Source organism: Lotus japonicus, chromosome 1, assembly GCF_012489685.1.
Source record: "Lotus japonicus ecotype B-129 chromosome 1, LjGifu_v1.2".
In the NCBI taxonomy this organism is placed as follows: domain Eukaryota; kingdom Viridiplantae; phylum Streptophyta; class Magnoliopsida; order Fabales; family Fabaceae; genus Lotus; species Lotus japonicus.
This window is the reverse complement of record NC_080041.1, coordinates 75,371,759-75,388,189: the sequence shown is the minus strand read 5'-3', so window position 1 is coordinate 75,388,189 and position 16,431 is coordinate 75,371,759. Positions and strand designations below refer to the sequence as shown.

At 32.9% G+C, this 16,431-nt stretch overlaps 1 protein-coding gene and 1 long non-coding RNA gene across 10 annotated transcripts; both read right to left on the bottom strand.

Annotated features, from left to right (window-relative positions):
• Nucleotides 1-4,711: 4,711 nt before the first annotated feature.
• Nucleotides 4,712-10,228, bottom strand: LOC130711014 (uncharacterized). Of its 9 annotated transcripts, none has more exons than XR_009010536.1 (10): nt 9,847-10,228; nt 9,595-9,753; nt 9,303-9,525; nt 8,763-8,823; nt 8,612-8,676; nt 8,424-8,531; nt 6,770-7,979; nt 6,533-6,673; nt 6,309-6,444; nt 4,712-5,233 (listed from the first exon to the last, which is right to left on the bottom strand). It is a non-coding gene; the product is annotated as an uncharacterized LOC130711014 (long non-coding RNA). The 9 variants fall into 9 exon arrangements; XR_009010544.1 differs by having other exon boundaries at nt 8,424-8,491; XR_009010545.1 differs by having other exon boundaries at nt 9,303-9,418; nt 9,847-10,227.
• Nucleotides 10,229-10,669: 441 nt separating this feature from the next.
• On the bottom strand, nt 10,670-15,004 carry LOC130711005 (protein CPR-5). The gene is made up of 5 exons (XM_057560437.1): nt 14,501-15,004; nt 13,181-13,237; nt 12,773-12,808; nt 11,922-12,644; nt 10,670-11,446 (listed from the first exon to the last, which is right to left on the bottom strand). The coding sequence occupies exons 1-5, from the start codon at nt 14,771-14,773 to the stop codon at nt 10,913-10,915; spliced, it is 1,623 nt and encodes a 540-aa protein (XP_057416420.1). The 5' UTR covers nt 14,774-15,004; the 3' UTR covers nt 10,670-10,912.
• Between the last annotated feature and the right edge of the window lie 1,427 nt (nt 15,005-16,431).

Genomic DNA, 16,431 nt, shown 5'->3' with positions numbered 1-16,431 from the left:
GCAGCATAATTGCAAGGAGTGATACATATGATAGACAAAGTTAATATAGTAATTGGGCGGAGTGGATGGCAACTTGAAGAGATCTGTGCAGCATAAAGCTTTTTGTGATCAATTTAGGGTAATGAATTCCAGAATAGGAATAAAATGAAAATCACGTGAGACTTAATTAGATGTTAATCACAACCGTTAAATTTTACTAAAATGAAAGGCTAGGATGAGGAGTATATTTAAAGAGTTACTCCTGGAGTAAATGGAGCCCTCCTCTTAATAAATATATTAGGAGTTAAATACCCAATTAACTCTACCAATTTTTTTTTAAAGTAATGCAGAAGTAATTATTTTTATAAAATTATTACTAATATATGTATTTAAAAACTGTCAAATAGCAAATATTAACAATGTTTCTGTTAAATAGGAGAGGAATATAGCATTTTTTAATTGATTAAAATTTAATGTATTTAAAAACCAGTAAATGTAAAAAAATACGCTTTTTTTTTTAAGAATGGCAAAAAATATACGTTTTGTTCTATACAAAAGGAAACATGCTCCAGTATTTTTTTAAATTTATATTTTTATAAATACCACTAAAATTATTTAAGGGCTTAAGTGTGAAAAACATACCGATCTGCATGCAACCAAATTTCCAATGTTTGTGCGTGGAAATAGTTTTAGAAACTCATCTTCTTCAGTAACTTTGAAGCTTTTAAGCAGGACATTCATAACTTGAGTAGGGACTGTGTCACACTGAAATAACCGGTGAATAAAGATTATTAGTTGGAATTGTCATTAAAAGTTTTTGAAACGATTATTCAATATTTTGACAAATCTGTCTCTTTAGCACTCCGCTTCATGAATGTTAGGATTGAACATGACTTTTGTGCATTTTAACCCAATAGTTAACTGATATCCCCCTTTAAATTTTTTTATTGGTCAGATGTTGTTTACATATTAAACATGTTACTGTTTTATAGAGAAGATTAATTAAGAAATTAGATCAAAATTATAAAATGTACCTTGATGCCTTGTTACTGCTCCCAGTAATATGATAACAACAACATATTTGTTATCTTCTCCACTTAGAACTTATATCTAAATTGTTGGCAAATTCGCCGTATAACAAACATTTAAATTTTTTCCTGCAAAAATAATAAATTAATCGCGCTTAATGTTTTTGATCGGTAGGTAATATTCTTTTTTTTCTCGGTTTTTTATGATAAAAGCTAATAACTTACCATTGAAATTCGATTTCAATGTCTCTAATATCACTCGCCACCCCGTTCCACTCATATCCTTGATAGTTTGTGAGATGCGTAATTTTCCCCATGACATCTATTTTCATGTTAATGTAAATGCTTGAAAGTGATAACTTACGTGAATTTATTTGAATCAATTGATTTACCTACCAACCAAGTATTTCTCATCGAAGTCATCGTTAAGAACATCATGCACGTTGTCAAATTTCAGCTCACGCAAAGGAACCATACTTTCATCATATTTAAATATCATTGTTCTATTCAGCAAGTGTATCTTATATTGGTGTCTTTATGAACTTAAGCCTTGAAAGTTATGCGATACGAAAAAATATTCAAAGTTGTAATCTAATTCTTCATTGATTCTTTTTGCATGACGTTCTGCATGTATTGTTTGACCCTACAAATGGTGAAGGTTCATACCGATGTAAGTTTCTGAAGTAAATTAAACGATATTAGGACAATTAATAAAAAAAGTCGGTGTTCTTTGGTACTAACCTTACGATCCATCAGTAACAGATTATAGGTTGATGTTGGATTCCCTTCTTCTTCCGCTTTTGTATTCCACACCTTGATGACTCTGACAACAGTTTTCCAGTTTTTTGTATAGGATTTATTTGGTTATGCTTACTGACATGAGGATTCATGATGTAATTTCTTAGAAGAAAATGAAAAAATACTTGTGTTGTAATGGAGGAGACTGTCGTGCTATGATATGAGTAAGGAGGTACATATATATAGATGTTCGCTCAAATGATGCTATCCAATCAGCCTATTTTTTGTTGTTTTATTTTTCTTTTTTGAATGTTATCACACGAAATTTATTTTGAGTTATTTTTATTTTTTAAAAATTATAAGGAGGATATTAGGGTTTTCTCATTAAATTTGAGTATTCACTTTTAAACAATAAATGACTGTACGTCTTGCATTAAATTTGGTATATTTAATTTTAAATAAAATGATGAATGTAATGTTTCTTTATTTGAAACTGATGAAATATTTTAAATGTTTGACTTAAAATTGATTGATATAAATTTATTTTAATTCATTTGACTTAAATGTATGCTGTAAAAGGCAACAAAACGTGATTGATTTTTTTTATTACTAATTATTACTGAATTAAATTTTGTATAACGTTTTTTTAAAAATTAAGTCAACAAATTAAATTTTATTAATATTTGAATTGTTCGACTTAGAATTAATTGGTAATAAATTCTTTTCAATTCATTTGACTTAAATGTTTGGTTTATAAGGTAGAAAAGGTGATTGCATTTTTTTAATAGTAATTATTATTAATATCAGTATTTATCACTTTTTTTTAATTAAGTCAAAGATTAAATGTATTAATTTGTGATTTGTTTGACTTGGAATTAATTGGTAATAAATTTATTTTAAATGTATGTTGTAAAAGGAAAAAAAACGTGTTTAATTTTTTTTAAAAGTAAATATTATTGAATTAAATGTTGTACTACGTTTATTTTTTAAAATTAAGTCAATGAATTAAATGTATTAATTTTTGAATGATTACTAATGTAATTAAATGATGGTAATCATGACATTTAAAATATTTTGTAAATTTACAATAATTAAAATAAATGATGGTAACTAACGTATTTAAACTATTTAAGTAATGGAGAAAATTATGATTATTTATATTAAATGATCGGAATTCATTTTGATATTCATTAATGATCTTAAAAAATGGAAGGTATTTTATTTCACAATTAATCAATGATCTTAAAAAATGTTTATTTGATAGCAATATATTAAAAAACATTAATTGCGTGTTAAAAAACGTTCACTTTAGTATATCATAGTATGCGCTATCAAACGTGCAGTATCATAATGCTAATATCATAGTATATATATAGTATTTCTAAAATTTAATATCTTTTTAATTTAAATTCATAATCAAATAATTAAAAAGTATTTGTATTTTACTAACTTTTTTAAACAAAGGTTGTTTGAATTTTTTTTTTCAATTAGATCTCTTTTTAAGTGTTTGATAAAAAAATCGAGTTTGAATTCTGAAGTTTTTTTTTTTTCTTGCTTTCTGAAAAAATTATCTTTTTTTTTTGAAGTTTCAATTATTATCTAAATTTAAAATGTGTAAAAGTTTTGTTTGACATTAAAATTTCGGTTTTATTTAGAATACTTAAATTATTATTATTGATTTTTTGTTTCTATATTCAAATTTTAATTTAATATGTCACTAAATTGTTTGATTATTCCAATTTCCAAATTTTAAGTCTAATATTATGCCTTTTTTATGAAAATCGTAATGAATGACATTAAATAATTTAATTTTTATGCATAAATTAATTAATGCATTAAACTTCTTTTATCCCATTAAATTGGCTGCACATTATTAAATTGGCTGCACATTATACGCAAAAATTTTATGCACTAAATATTCTTTTTTTGACAATAATTTTTTTTTGACAATATAATTTCAAAGTTATTTGGAATACCTAATTTGTCATTATGTATTGATTTCATTTTTTGAAAATGCAAGATTATTTTAATTTTTATAGCATGAAGACTTTATTAGTATTAATTTTAGGTTAATTTCGTATGCACATTTAAAGGCTATTTTTTTTGGTTTAATGCGTATGTGATTTTGCTGACTTTTATAGATTGATAGCATTAATTTTAATTTGATTGTATTTTTGCTGAGTTTAATGGTTGTGCACTGTTAGTGTAAAACGTTTTTACACAGACATCCAATAACTGAATGACACGTGTTCAAATGCATTTATGACACTTTTTATTTTAATTAAATTAAATGCTCACTTTTTGATTTGACAACCTATCATTGGTTGTATGTGTAAAAAATATTTACACTGTCAGTGCATTTCCATTAAATTCTTAGTTTATTAAAAGACATTTTTTTAATTTTCATTGTCTTTGTTATACGTGAGTTTACCTAAATTATTCAATTTTAATTTTTTTTCCTATTTGAGTTTTTTTTTTTGAACGTGGCTATTTGAGTTAGTTGGAGATAGGATTAATAATGGTTCAATTCTTTTTTTATTATATATTTTCGTATTCTGTAAATCACGGAACAAATGGTGAAATAAAATTGAATAACACCAATATGTAATTTATTATGCTGCTGAAATTAAAAAAAAAAAATTGATTACATACTTTTAAAAAATAAAATACATATTTCATATATTTTCAAATACTTCTCGGTAAAAAAAAATTGATTCCATAATTTTAAAAAATAAAATACATATTTCATATATTTTCAAATATTTCTCGGTAAACTACGTTCTTTGTAGTGTTTGTCATTTTTTCTTCCTCATCCAGCACTAATAATTTAAGTCATTTCCTTGATCTTACCCTGGGGAGAGCAACGTAAAGCTAACCATGTGTGGAGACAGGGCGAGAAAGATATAGGCCAACGTGGGACAATGACCGACCTTGACTTTTATTTATAGTCATTGCAAAGCACAAACTGATCGGAGACTGACGTCTTTCAAACTTAAACGGGTAACTTGAGTCAGATGGAACCATGTCCATTCTTGGAATGGAAATGTCATCTCCAATGTTGGTTCCGGTTATTACAGTGACTTGTATTTATTCCAAGATCAACCACTATTAGTCGCGTTCCATTGCATAAACCGGATGCTTGAACTATATTTCTCAAAAGCATTATCAAAGCACCTTCCTTTTTCTGTTATTTTGTGATTTGGTATATCAGAGCATGTAATATCATTTAAGAACACTGTAGTAAACCATTATGACTGTAGTTCGGTGTCTTCATCATATTTGCAAGTGGTATCTGAGCTTAAGTACTCTGTTGTATTTCCTGGAAGTAAATCAAGCATAAATTCATTAACCTTCTCAACAGATTCCAATGTAGGGAAGATCTAATACATGACCAGTGAAATGACTCCTCCATCAGCATAATATCAAGCAAAGGTAGAGAAGATGTTCTTCTTGAGAGTGAATTCATCATACTTTACTGGGTTGATTGACTACATCAAAAGATCGCAAATTTTCAAACATTAGTTAGTGACATTAACATAAAAAATCAAAGCTAAAAGTTTATATGCCAATTCATAAGAGAACGCTTGCAATTAAAAATTATTTCTTTGCTTTTCGTAAGCCAAACCATTGATTGTTTTTTGCTAATTGATTTACTAACACTGTTTAGACATATCACCATCACTCAGACTCTTACCTTCAAAATATACTAAACAGATTCATAATTTGAAATATCTACATTGTATAGTAGAAAATATCTTCACTGATAAGATGGTGTTCTTGTTTGATGTTCAGTACAGTTAGCATATTAGCTACTTATATATTTATCATATTAAACATGAAAGATGTAATAAACTACCTTCTCAAGCACATTAATCTCTATAAAATGGAAGTAAAATCATTATATAACCCCCCTAACTCTCTTCCATTCTCTTCCTTATCCCTTTTTTTTCTCTGTTTTCATTCAATCCGTAGTTTGTTTGGAAACCAAAGCATACATTTAACAGAGCACAAAAGGATTGTGCTAGTGTGTATGTGAAACCGAGACAAACTCGTGGAAGTCTTCAGATGCATCACAGTATAATGAAGATTAAATGACAGTATGAAAGAAGAGCAACACAAAAAAAGTTGAATATAACATAATCAAGGTAAAGAGAATTACTGTATCTTCATATGGAAACCCTTAGATTGATTGAAAAAAAGTTAATGCTAGTTATTAGCATTTTTTATGGCACATTGATTCAGGAAGGAACATTTAATATACCTCAATAAGCCAGTCAATCAGTATTGCCCTCACCCTTTCATTAATGTCACATTGTTGTGCCATATAATTTGGTGAGACACAGCCAGTACTTTGCAAGTAGTAAAAACCTTGAGTTACCAAAATTTGATAGGAAAGCATTCTCATATTAGTTGACATTCTGAAATCAATTTTGATTTCCAAAATCATAGACAGTGAACTGTGCTAATTCATAGCAAGTCTAAGCTAATTCAATAAATTGAATATTGTTTTTGCAAGTTATAATGGGGTAAATAATAGTTGGTGGATCTTAATTCCCAATGTACCTCAATTTTTCTGTAGTAGGAATAAAGACCTTCAATATAATCAGTAACTGCAAGAGGATTATTCGCATCTCCGACATCGATGTCCACAATAGGCTCTTCGGCAGACTACAATAATATCCTCCATCTCCAATTCCTCCTAACAGACCAATTAATTCACAGTCACCAACTAAATTCTGAGATAAGAAATACATAAATATAAATGAAAGAGATGTTAAAAGAAATACCATTTGATCAGATTCACTATGCACTGTTTGCTCCAGAGACATAGGCACTGGCTGATCTTCTGCCTTGAGTTCATCATCAACAAATATATACTCCCCAAATCCATTCGAATTTGCAACTGTCAAGTTTGACTTCTTGGTTTCCTGTTCAAAATTGATCCCAACCTAATCTTAGTTCCAATAGTTCAAGATCTATGCAGTGCAGCAAATTTCAGCAAAAAGAAAAATAAAAGACTCTACCTCAGCTTGAGATTGCTGAGTGCTGCTAGCAATTTTTGCAGCAAACCTCCCAAGAGTGATGGTCAAAGACAAAGAGATAGGGAAGAATTAGTGTTAGCTGTAAGCTTTGAGTTCTCTAACTCTTCTATAGGTAAATGATTTGGTAGTCTCAACTTAGTCCCTAGTACAAAACAATACTTTCAATTTATGTTCTCCAAAGTGTCCTTCTAGATACATTGCAGCCATAATTGATTCACCTTTACATTTATCAAGTCCACATTGTGTTCCATCAAGAAGCTATAAAAGAATTCCATAAAATTCTTCTTTCAGAGTCATTCCTTTTATTACACAAAACTACAAAAATCATTATGAGCTAGGCACAAAATTCCACTTAGATCCCTCGACAGTGTGTGCATGGTCCTTGCGTTTTTTAAAAATAGGTCTTCTTGCTCCAACAGTCACTTGATATACTTTCCTATCTTTCTGCATTTGTAGGCATTGAAGTTCCACAACAAACATTGATAGGGACACTTAGAAAAATAACTTTAATTTGCATTGTGCTTAATGATAGAGCATCAACCTGAAGTGGTTTAAAGAAATTATAAACACAGCTATAAATCTGGCTTGATGAGTTTAATTGCTCACTTTACTGATTCCCCTTGCCACACATGCTGTTTTAGAGCCATTTATCCAAAGGAATGAAGACGGGGTTATCTTCTTTACTCACTCAACAAACCATAAAATTGGATTGGTTTACCATGAAGACCCTTGCCACAAATGATTGTGCATTGAATATTCCACTTCAACTAAATTAAGCCATCAAAACCACAATAAAGTTCCAGATAAGTGAATGAACTTTTTAGATAACCATCTCATAATCATAAAAACAGATAAGCATAGTTTCACATAGAAGAATCAAGTAAGTAAATGTCTCATGAAGAGAATGAACTATTTGTTTATCATTTGTTTAAGTTTGTATTCTGCAATGAATGCAGTATGTAAAACTATCAACACCATCACATTTGATTAAGGGAATCACTGGGCCGAAAAGCTATATGTATTTGAAAAGTGAATGATGCAAATAAAACAACAAAGAAGTACCAGATCTCTCATAATGAACTACCTATATGCAGAAATATTTTGTAGTTGAAGCAGAGCCATCTCGTGCAATCTCCAAAAGTTTAACATTAGAATTGAAGTATAGCCTCCTCATGCAATCACCAAAAGTAAACTGCAGGTACAGAGTCTTAAGCATTAATCAGGCATAATTTTGTACAGAAAATACTAATTATGGAGACTTAGCTACTCATTTACATGAATGAACTTACAAATTGTATATGCACCAAAAGTAAACTGCAGGTACAAAGTCTTAAGCATTAATCAGGCATAATTTTGTACAGAAAACATGGAGACTTAGCTACTCATTTACATGAATGAACTTACAAATTGTATATGCACAATCAGATTCTCTCTAGTCTATAGTATATATTAGCTACCTATGTCATTGGCCTATACATGGAAGGCGTGTCAATTAGCCCTTACAGGTTTTTCCTGTTAACAGGTCACATTACTTAGTGGACCAGCTCTAAATGATAATTTAAGATGAATGCGACAATCACAATACCTGTATTCATAGAAAAATAGTGCATATAAAAGATCAGATATGAGAACCTACAATCATCAATAAGACAACTTCAGTAGCATCTTTAATCTGAAAACAAAGCTTCTCTGGGGGGCTCTCCTCTAAGATGAGTCAGCAGAAAATGAGTAGAAAGAAATTTCCCTTCAAATAATTCAAAGCTTGTAAGAAATAAACTGAAAGAAACGTGAGAGTGGGCAAGAAAACGACAGAGGACTACAAACCTGAGGCATGGAACACCTGCACTGGTTCTTGACATATGCAACATTGTTATTCAAAAATGCTTCATCTGAAAAATTTATCAGCAAATTTAATCAGAACAAATAAAATTTGAAATCTAGTTCTCAAGGCCAATAGAGTTCAATTCACATTCACCTCTCATACAAAAGACAGATAAAATAAACCAAAGGCACGTCGTGAAAATCAATCTCTAGAACTGAAACAAAGTTGGTAAGCCTGAATGAGATCAACAGATTCATTCGACCATTAAGGGAAAAGACTGGAAATGAAAATAAACCTCTTTTTCTCTTTAGCCTGTTTTTCTACTTTCTCAACTTCATCTTTATAAGAAAAAAATCAAAACCTGAATCAGTAAGAATGATAACTTGGGAAGATAAAATAAGCAGACGATTAGTACTTTGAGTGTGTCATCTATCTCTCCAAAATAAACATTGTTACAAAAAAAAAACATTATATCAAGTGTGAAAAGGAAAATGCAGAAGACGCTTAGAAACATAAATATGAACTAATTGATACCACTAAATAACTTTATTTAATTTTTCACTCAAGAAAGGAAACAATTGAAAGTGAATACAGTCAAGCAATCAATTAATGGGCGGAGTATTTTACGGTCAAGAACATATTTGAATTCAAAAAACACCAATTTCTAAGAGAGTAATTAACGGAGAAACTAACGGGATTCCATTGATTGAGCAGGTATACGAAATTTGATGGATATTAGAGCTCTTAATCGGGATGAGAGATGCGATTGAAAGAACGGCCATGAGCCCATGAGAGATGCCATTGAAGTTCTGAGAGAATTGGAAGGTCGAGTGGATGAAATCAATGCATCGGAGCAGGCTATGAGAGATGCCATTGAGACAATAAAACATCATTAAGGAATTTTTCACAAAATTACCTGCGAAATATACAAAAATCAAAAATTTGAAACCGTAACAAAATAAGCCCTAAACCAAGATGAAAATACCTGAGTGATCAGACATTGAGAAGGCAGGAACACGATTTGTGAGAGAGGACAATGACACAGGCAGTAATGCTTCAGAAATTCCAATTGAAGCAGATTGAAAGGAGGTGGGGATGAGATTGAAAGGTACCTCTCATGGACTTCATAAACCAGAGAATCGGTCTGCAATACCCAAATTCCTCAAAATCAAAATCCAGGCAATAAAATCTAAAATTTAGGCAATTGAAAACCATACATCCATTAAGCCCTGAATACCTGCGGGAGAGGCTATTTGCGACAGGAGCTTTCATGATAGGAACACATATCTGACAAAGATCGCGATTTGGAATTATGGTGTATGGAAGAATCGAAAGAACGACGTCTGGTTGAGAAACATGATGCAAGATGGAAGAACTTGAGATGGAAGAGAGAAACAGATTTGTGTGAACTGGAAAGGATACGATGGTGAGAGAGGAGGAGAAAACAGTGGAGTGAAACGGAAACGTGATTGAAGCGTGGTAGAAGAAAAGGAGAATACGGTTGGTTTTGAAACATTGAAAGAGAGAAGAATGAAAAAGGGAAAACTGGAAGAGATGAATTGAGGGTTGAAACGGTAGTGAAGGAAAAGAGATGAGAGAGAGGATAATAAACGCATTTTGATATATATGAATGCTATTAAAGATATATGAGTGCATGATAAGAAAAAAGGTGTAGGATAAGAAGAATGAAGGATTGATTGCCATGTAGGATTTTTTCAGAAATTAACCAATTAGGATTACTTATTTATCTTTCCATTTCAAAATTAAGAATGACTGGTGTGAATTCAGTGGCTTGTTCTTGCTCAAGTCCAGTGGAATCAGATTAAAAGGAATAAAAGAATAACTATGGCAACATAAATATGACCAAATTAAAAGGGGATCGATAAAGCTTCAAAGTATCAATTAGGAGTTAGAATTGATCAATCTTATTCTTTCAAAAAATTGTGATTCTATCCAACAATCAATACAAGGATCCACAACAATTTTCCAGCTGAAATGACACATCAGTCAATATAGCATCAGATCAGACCTTTAATTCTTTAAATTATCAAAGATGAATCTGCATGAAATCCAAAGCAGGCAGGTTCCAATAAAATACAATAAGCATACTGTAACATCAAATATTACATACCTCATAGGAGAAAATAATTAGATGAACTAGATAAAGTTACATGTGGGCAAATACAGTTATAGGTGCTTGGTAAGTTGGCTTCCCACAAGCCAAGCAGCTCCTAGTTAGGCAAAAAGGGTTTTACACCAAAGAACAGTGTTTACATGCAAGTTTTACATGACCAGACAGTGTTTTACACCTCTGATCCGTAGAAATCCAACACCTTCAACATAAAATACTCTTTCCATTGACCTATGCTTGCAAAAGGCAAGAAGCCACAACACAATGGTAGAACCACAAGCAATGTACCATAGAACAAAATTCTGCGAATCCAGTAGGGGAAGATTGTATTCTCCTTGGATGATTGCAGTTTGGTGAGTGGTCCATGAAGGATTGAGTACAATATGGACGTGAAGCCAATCGATAAGAAATGCAGCAGGCATAGAATCTCCCAATAAGAAAGCCACACATAACCACTTCCTCCCAGTGTGTCTACACATAGCTTGCCACAGTAGCCGCAACCAATTCCTAACATCAAAAGGATGAATGTAACTGGCATAGTCTGTGTTGATGATGCCGCTGAGCGCTGGATGAGCAAATATGCAACTGCAAAAATCATTATGACTCCAAACAACATTCTGCTGATGACTTGAACTTGACACCACAAAACATGCAAGCCTGAGTTGAACCAGACCACTGACTTCGGAGTCCACCAGGAGGAAGATTCCTGAAATAGAAAAAGTGCCATTAATACTTCCCTATTGAGCAAAGGCAGTGCTGGAATAATATGTGTGGTTCATGATACAGATATGTCATAATTAAATTCCATTTACATAATTTGTACCCTATTAATTCTTGAATCTGATAATTATCAAAAGAAAGATAATAAGTTGAATCTTTGATCCTGACACAGATGTACGTAAAAAGAAAATTCTAAAAATTGAAATCTTAAGCACAAATATGATTTGTTATCTAAATAATTTCAATGATATGCTCCCTATTAGTTATTTTTCACCTTGCGAGTTTTGAACACTAAAGGCAATGATTGCCAGGTAGTCATGAAAAGGATTCTGCAATGAACTTCCAAGAAAAAATCCAGACTAACTTTTCCAGTAATTATTGCTAAACCAAAGCAAAACATGATGCAGTGACTTCATATGCATCCAACCAATTGGAACCAGGAAAAAGATGATTATACTTGCCTCAAGTGGTGTACATGTTTCGGTAGCTTCAGTAATCTGTTTATAGCTATAAACATAAGCAGCATACACAAGTGACGCTGACATGATAAACAGACCAGCAATAAGACAGTCTATGCACTTCTTATTTAGTTCGCCATGTCTCATATCTTCTAACTGGTTCTTGAACTTTTCAGCTCTGAATGATGCCTTTGATGCTCCCATGGCTAACTTTGATCTCTCCAGATTATTCAAATCATAGTGGAGAGCCAATTCTGTCTCTTTCAATTGCAACTTTTTCATTGTAAGGCCAAGTTCAATTGTCTTGAGCTCATTAGAACGGCATTGCTCCACAATAGACTTCTCATATGTACTAACAATAGGATTATTAATTACAGATCCAGAAGAGGTTGGAGAAAAACAAACCACTTGGTTTGATTTCCCATGCAATGTAAGACCACGACTCACTGAATCCATATGAAAGTTATCCCTGACCTCTTCAGGACTATTTGATTGATCTTGAATTTTAGCACGTGATATTGGCCCTGAATGACCATCCTCTGAAACAACATCACTTGAGCAATCTCCTTTGCTCAAATCAGTATTTGGAATTTCCATTTTCATATTATCAAATTTATTCCTTTCATTGCGTGTAGATGTCTCATAAATTAATCGAAGAGTACTCAAAGTGCTATCAAAAGATTCTTCAAAGTTCCTTGTTAAACCATCTAGCTTGTCTCCAAAAACCTGCGGCCGGATAGGCAGAAGTCAAAAAGTGTCACTCAGAGATGTACTTTGCTTGATGCTGACAAGAACTGCTAAAGAAATGTAGTAATGGAATCAAGGGATGAATCAACAACTAATATCTGGCTTACACTGGCTAGAGATTCCTTGATAGCTGACGTGCACATCTACAAGGTAGACAAACAGCGGAACGGTCAAGGCTCAAAACAAGATTAAATCAAATTTCAGCACATGTTAAAGAGGCATATAAGGATAGCATGATAATGGTAATTCACATGTGTTATTGGCTATAAGTTATCAGGACTCAGTAATAGATTATATTTAGTGATTTTCCTAAACATCACAACTAAACACAAATAAAGAGGCATATAAGGATAGCATGATAATGATAATTCACATGTGCTATTGGCTAGAAGGTGTCAGGACTCAGTAATAGATTATATTTAGTGATTTTCCTAAACATAACAACTAAAAACAAATAATGCGTATAAGAACTGAATTTATTTGAAGTTTGCATAATAAATAGGGAAGAAAATTACCGACGAAAGATGACTTGGGGACATACTCTCAGCTGCTGCATCTCTTCTATACAACACCTAAAAAAGGCTTCCCACACATGAGATAAAGAAATAACTGTAAAAATTAAAACATGTAATAGGAATGATTGTTTTAGGCTATCAGCCTCATCTCTCAAAATGTTTGGTTAAAAGGAGAGAGGGGGGAGTAGAGGGAAAACAAAATTTCCTTTTTGACTTGGTTGGGGGTGAGTGGAGTGAAAATGGAATTAATTTACTTATTATATCCGTTGAGATATTAGATAAGATTAGTTATGGTAGGTACTATCACGTTATCATGTACTAGATACAGAAATTAGATGAAAAGAGCAATCATAAACCTTGACTTATATGACCCAAGTGACGTCAAGAAGCTCTAGAAATTATATTTGCACTATGAAAAGGTGAAGAAGCTTGATTGCTTGAACCTTAAAGTAACTAGAGGGTTTCTAAGGATAACCTATGCAAAGACAGTTTTGAAATTTGAAAAGCAAAAAAACTGATAAATTCTAGTTAGCATTTTCCATAAAACTGAAGAAATTTCCCCTCCCCTATAATTCCCCAATCCCAGAGAGTAGGAAGAATTTTGATCCCCCCTTATTATTCCTCTTCTCCCCTCTAAACTTGTGAATCTAAGAAAATATTTTTATAACAGTAATGATGGTTGATACGAAGAATTTCCAACGCGAAAGTCACAGAACAAATTCCCACCGTCTGATTATGTCATGTCATTAATTATCGAGTTTTATTTTTAACTTTTAAGCGGTGTTGCTAATTGCGAATGGTGGGTCATGGCGGAAAGCCGAAATCCCGCCATACATGACAAATAATGGCGGAATATGGCGGGATATGATGGAATATGGCCGCCATATAGCGGGATATCGACCATGGCGGAAAGCCGAAAAACCGCTGAGAAACTTCCATGGCAGATATTTGATAACACTGCTTTTTTAAGTATGACTAATGAACTGTTCTTGCAATTCTTCTCACAACCTCTGGTAACACCTAGCCCTGCTGTTTTTATTAAATCCCTCCCCTCCCTACCAGGCAAACAGAACCACATTACAGTAGTTCATGTAAGACATACCACAATCCTATAGCAGATTTCATTGAAGCAACAATCTTAACTTTTCAAACATGATCCAAGACAAGATTTTTCTTCCTTCTTAAACTTTCAAATAGCACAAAGCAAGTAACTTCAATCATTTACCCCCCAAAATCAATAAATGAGGAAAAACCAAAACCCATTGCTCAAACCAAACATGACAACAAAAGACTAAAATTGGAACAGAAAATAAGGTTTACCTGAGCCAACACAGCGGCGAATGACATTCCAAGAGGAAACCCAACGGCGTCGACACTAGCCCTAGCACGGCGGCGAACAACCACTCTAGGGTTGCGCCGTTTGTAGGCAACCACCCCTTTACCTTTCCCTTTAACCCTATGTGAAGAACAGGACGACGTCGTTTCAGAAACATCAGAGCATACCCTCGTGTTGTTTTCAATCAAAGATTGAGTCTTACACCCGTTAATTGGTATTGCTTCAGGTTTAGTGGAACAATGGTTGATCTCAGCCATGTGGGTAGGTACCGTAACTAACCTTGTCTTCTTCTTCTTCTGTTTCTTTCTCTGTGAATAATGATGATCATGGAAAAGATGAAGCAGGTTCCATGAAATAGAGCACGAAACGATGCAAGAAGAGGAGGCAACGGTACAGTGCAATTATTGTCAATGAATGAGGAAGAGAGCGATAGAAAGAGAGTGTCTATCTTTCTTTGTTTACCTTTGTTTGATTTGTTTGTTCTTGTCAATGGTCAAAGGTTGTGTTATGTTACTTTCCTTCCTTGTACTTTGCCGCGTCATTCCTAAGCTGCTTAGATACTTTTTTTTTTTTTTTTTAATTTTACTTTTTCTAGTGAGTAAAAAAGGTCAACCTCAATTTTTAATTTTTTTTTTAAATCTAACATAATTTTTTTCCCGATTTACCTTTTTTTAATTGTTCAAATGTATTAAATCAAGCCGACACTCAGGCCAAAGTATCAGAGCGAACAAAAGTATTAAGAGCAGGAGGCACTCCGAGCTGAAAAGTCGGCAACACAATTGTCGGATCTACGGACAAATAAAACATCCAACTCTAAGAAAGCTAAAGAAAGAGAACGACAATCAGAAATAATCAAATCAAGATAAGAACTGTCTCTAGAGCGACGCCTCCACCACTGATAGAGTTGCAGAGAATCAATTTCAAAGCACACTGTCCAAAAACCAATTGGAAGACGTATAGCCCACCGAAGGCAAAGAGCCTCAACTAAACCAGCGAATTGCTTCAAGACCGAAGAAAGAGTAAAAGCTGCAAGTATCTCTCCATCAACATCCCGCGCTAACATCCCAAAACCAGCAAAAGACCTGCGAACAGACGTGTAAGACTCGGATTATGTTTTAATTATTTATATGGACGAATAATAATATTAGAGTGTTGGTGAATTATAAGTTAAAATTATGTAATATGGAGAGTGGAAAATTATTATTATTGAAATAATAATTAATTTCATTTTTGGAAATAAATATTTTCAAGAGATTTTGACCTAGAAATGGTGTAACGTGTTGCTGGGAGGCCAAGCAAGGTGATGGCCGAATTTCCCATGCGTAGATAAGGAAAAGATCTTGTTTGGATTGGTTTTGGATAGTTTTGGAGAAAATCTTGGTTTGATTTGAAGTGATAGGGTTTGTTTTAGGGAAAGATATTATCACCTTTAATTTTTAAATGAGCATATTCAGTTTCTCTTTGATATAAGGGCTGAATATATCTTTTATATCTCAATAATTAGAAGATTTCATTGAGAATTGTTGAGATATGTGATTTGAAATCAAGTTGGGCCTTGTGTGTGTGTGTTGGCCGTGTGATTAGAAGGGGGATTAGGGTTAGGGTTTTCTCATTCACTCAGTTCTAAATTAGAAACCTAGAGCATCACCTTTCACGTGAAAAAGGAAAAAAATAGTAGAGAGAAAGAAAGAGAGGAGCCGCCCCTTCACCACCCTAGCCGCCGCCGCACCCCAAGGAGAAGAGGGAGAGAACGTGAGCGAGAGAGAGAGAGCTTGCGTGGAAGGAGAAGAAGAAGCTTGGATAGTGGTTGTGGTCTTCCTTCTTCATCAAGCATCCTTCTCTTTCACCCTATTTCATTCAAGGTAAGGGCTTGTTCTTAGGAAAAGGGTAGAGTTAGGGCTTTATCATGAGTGTT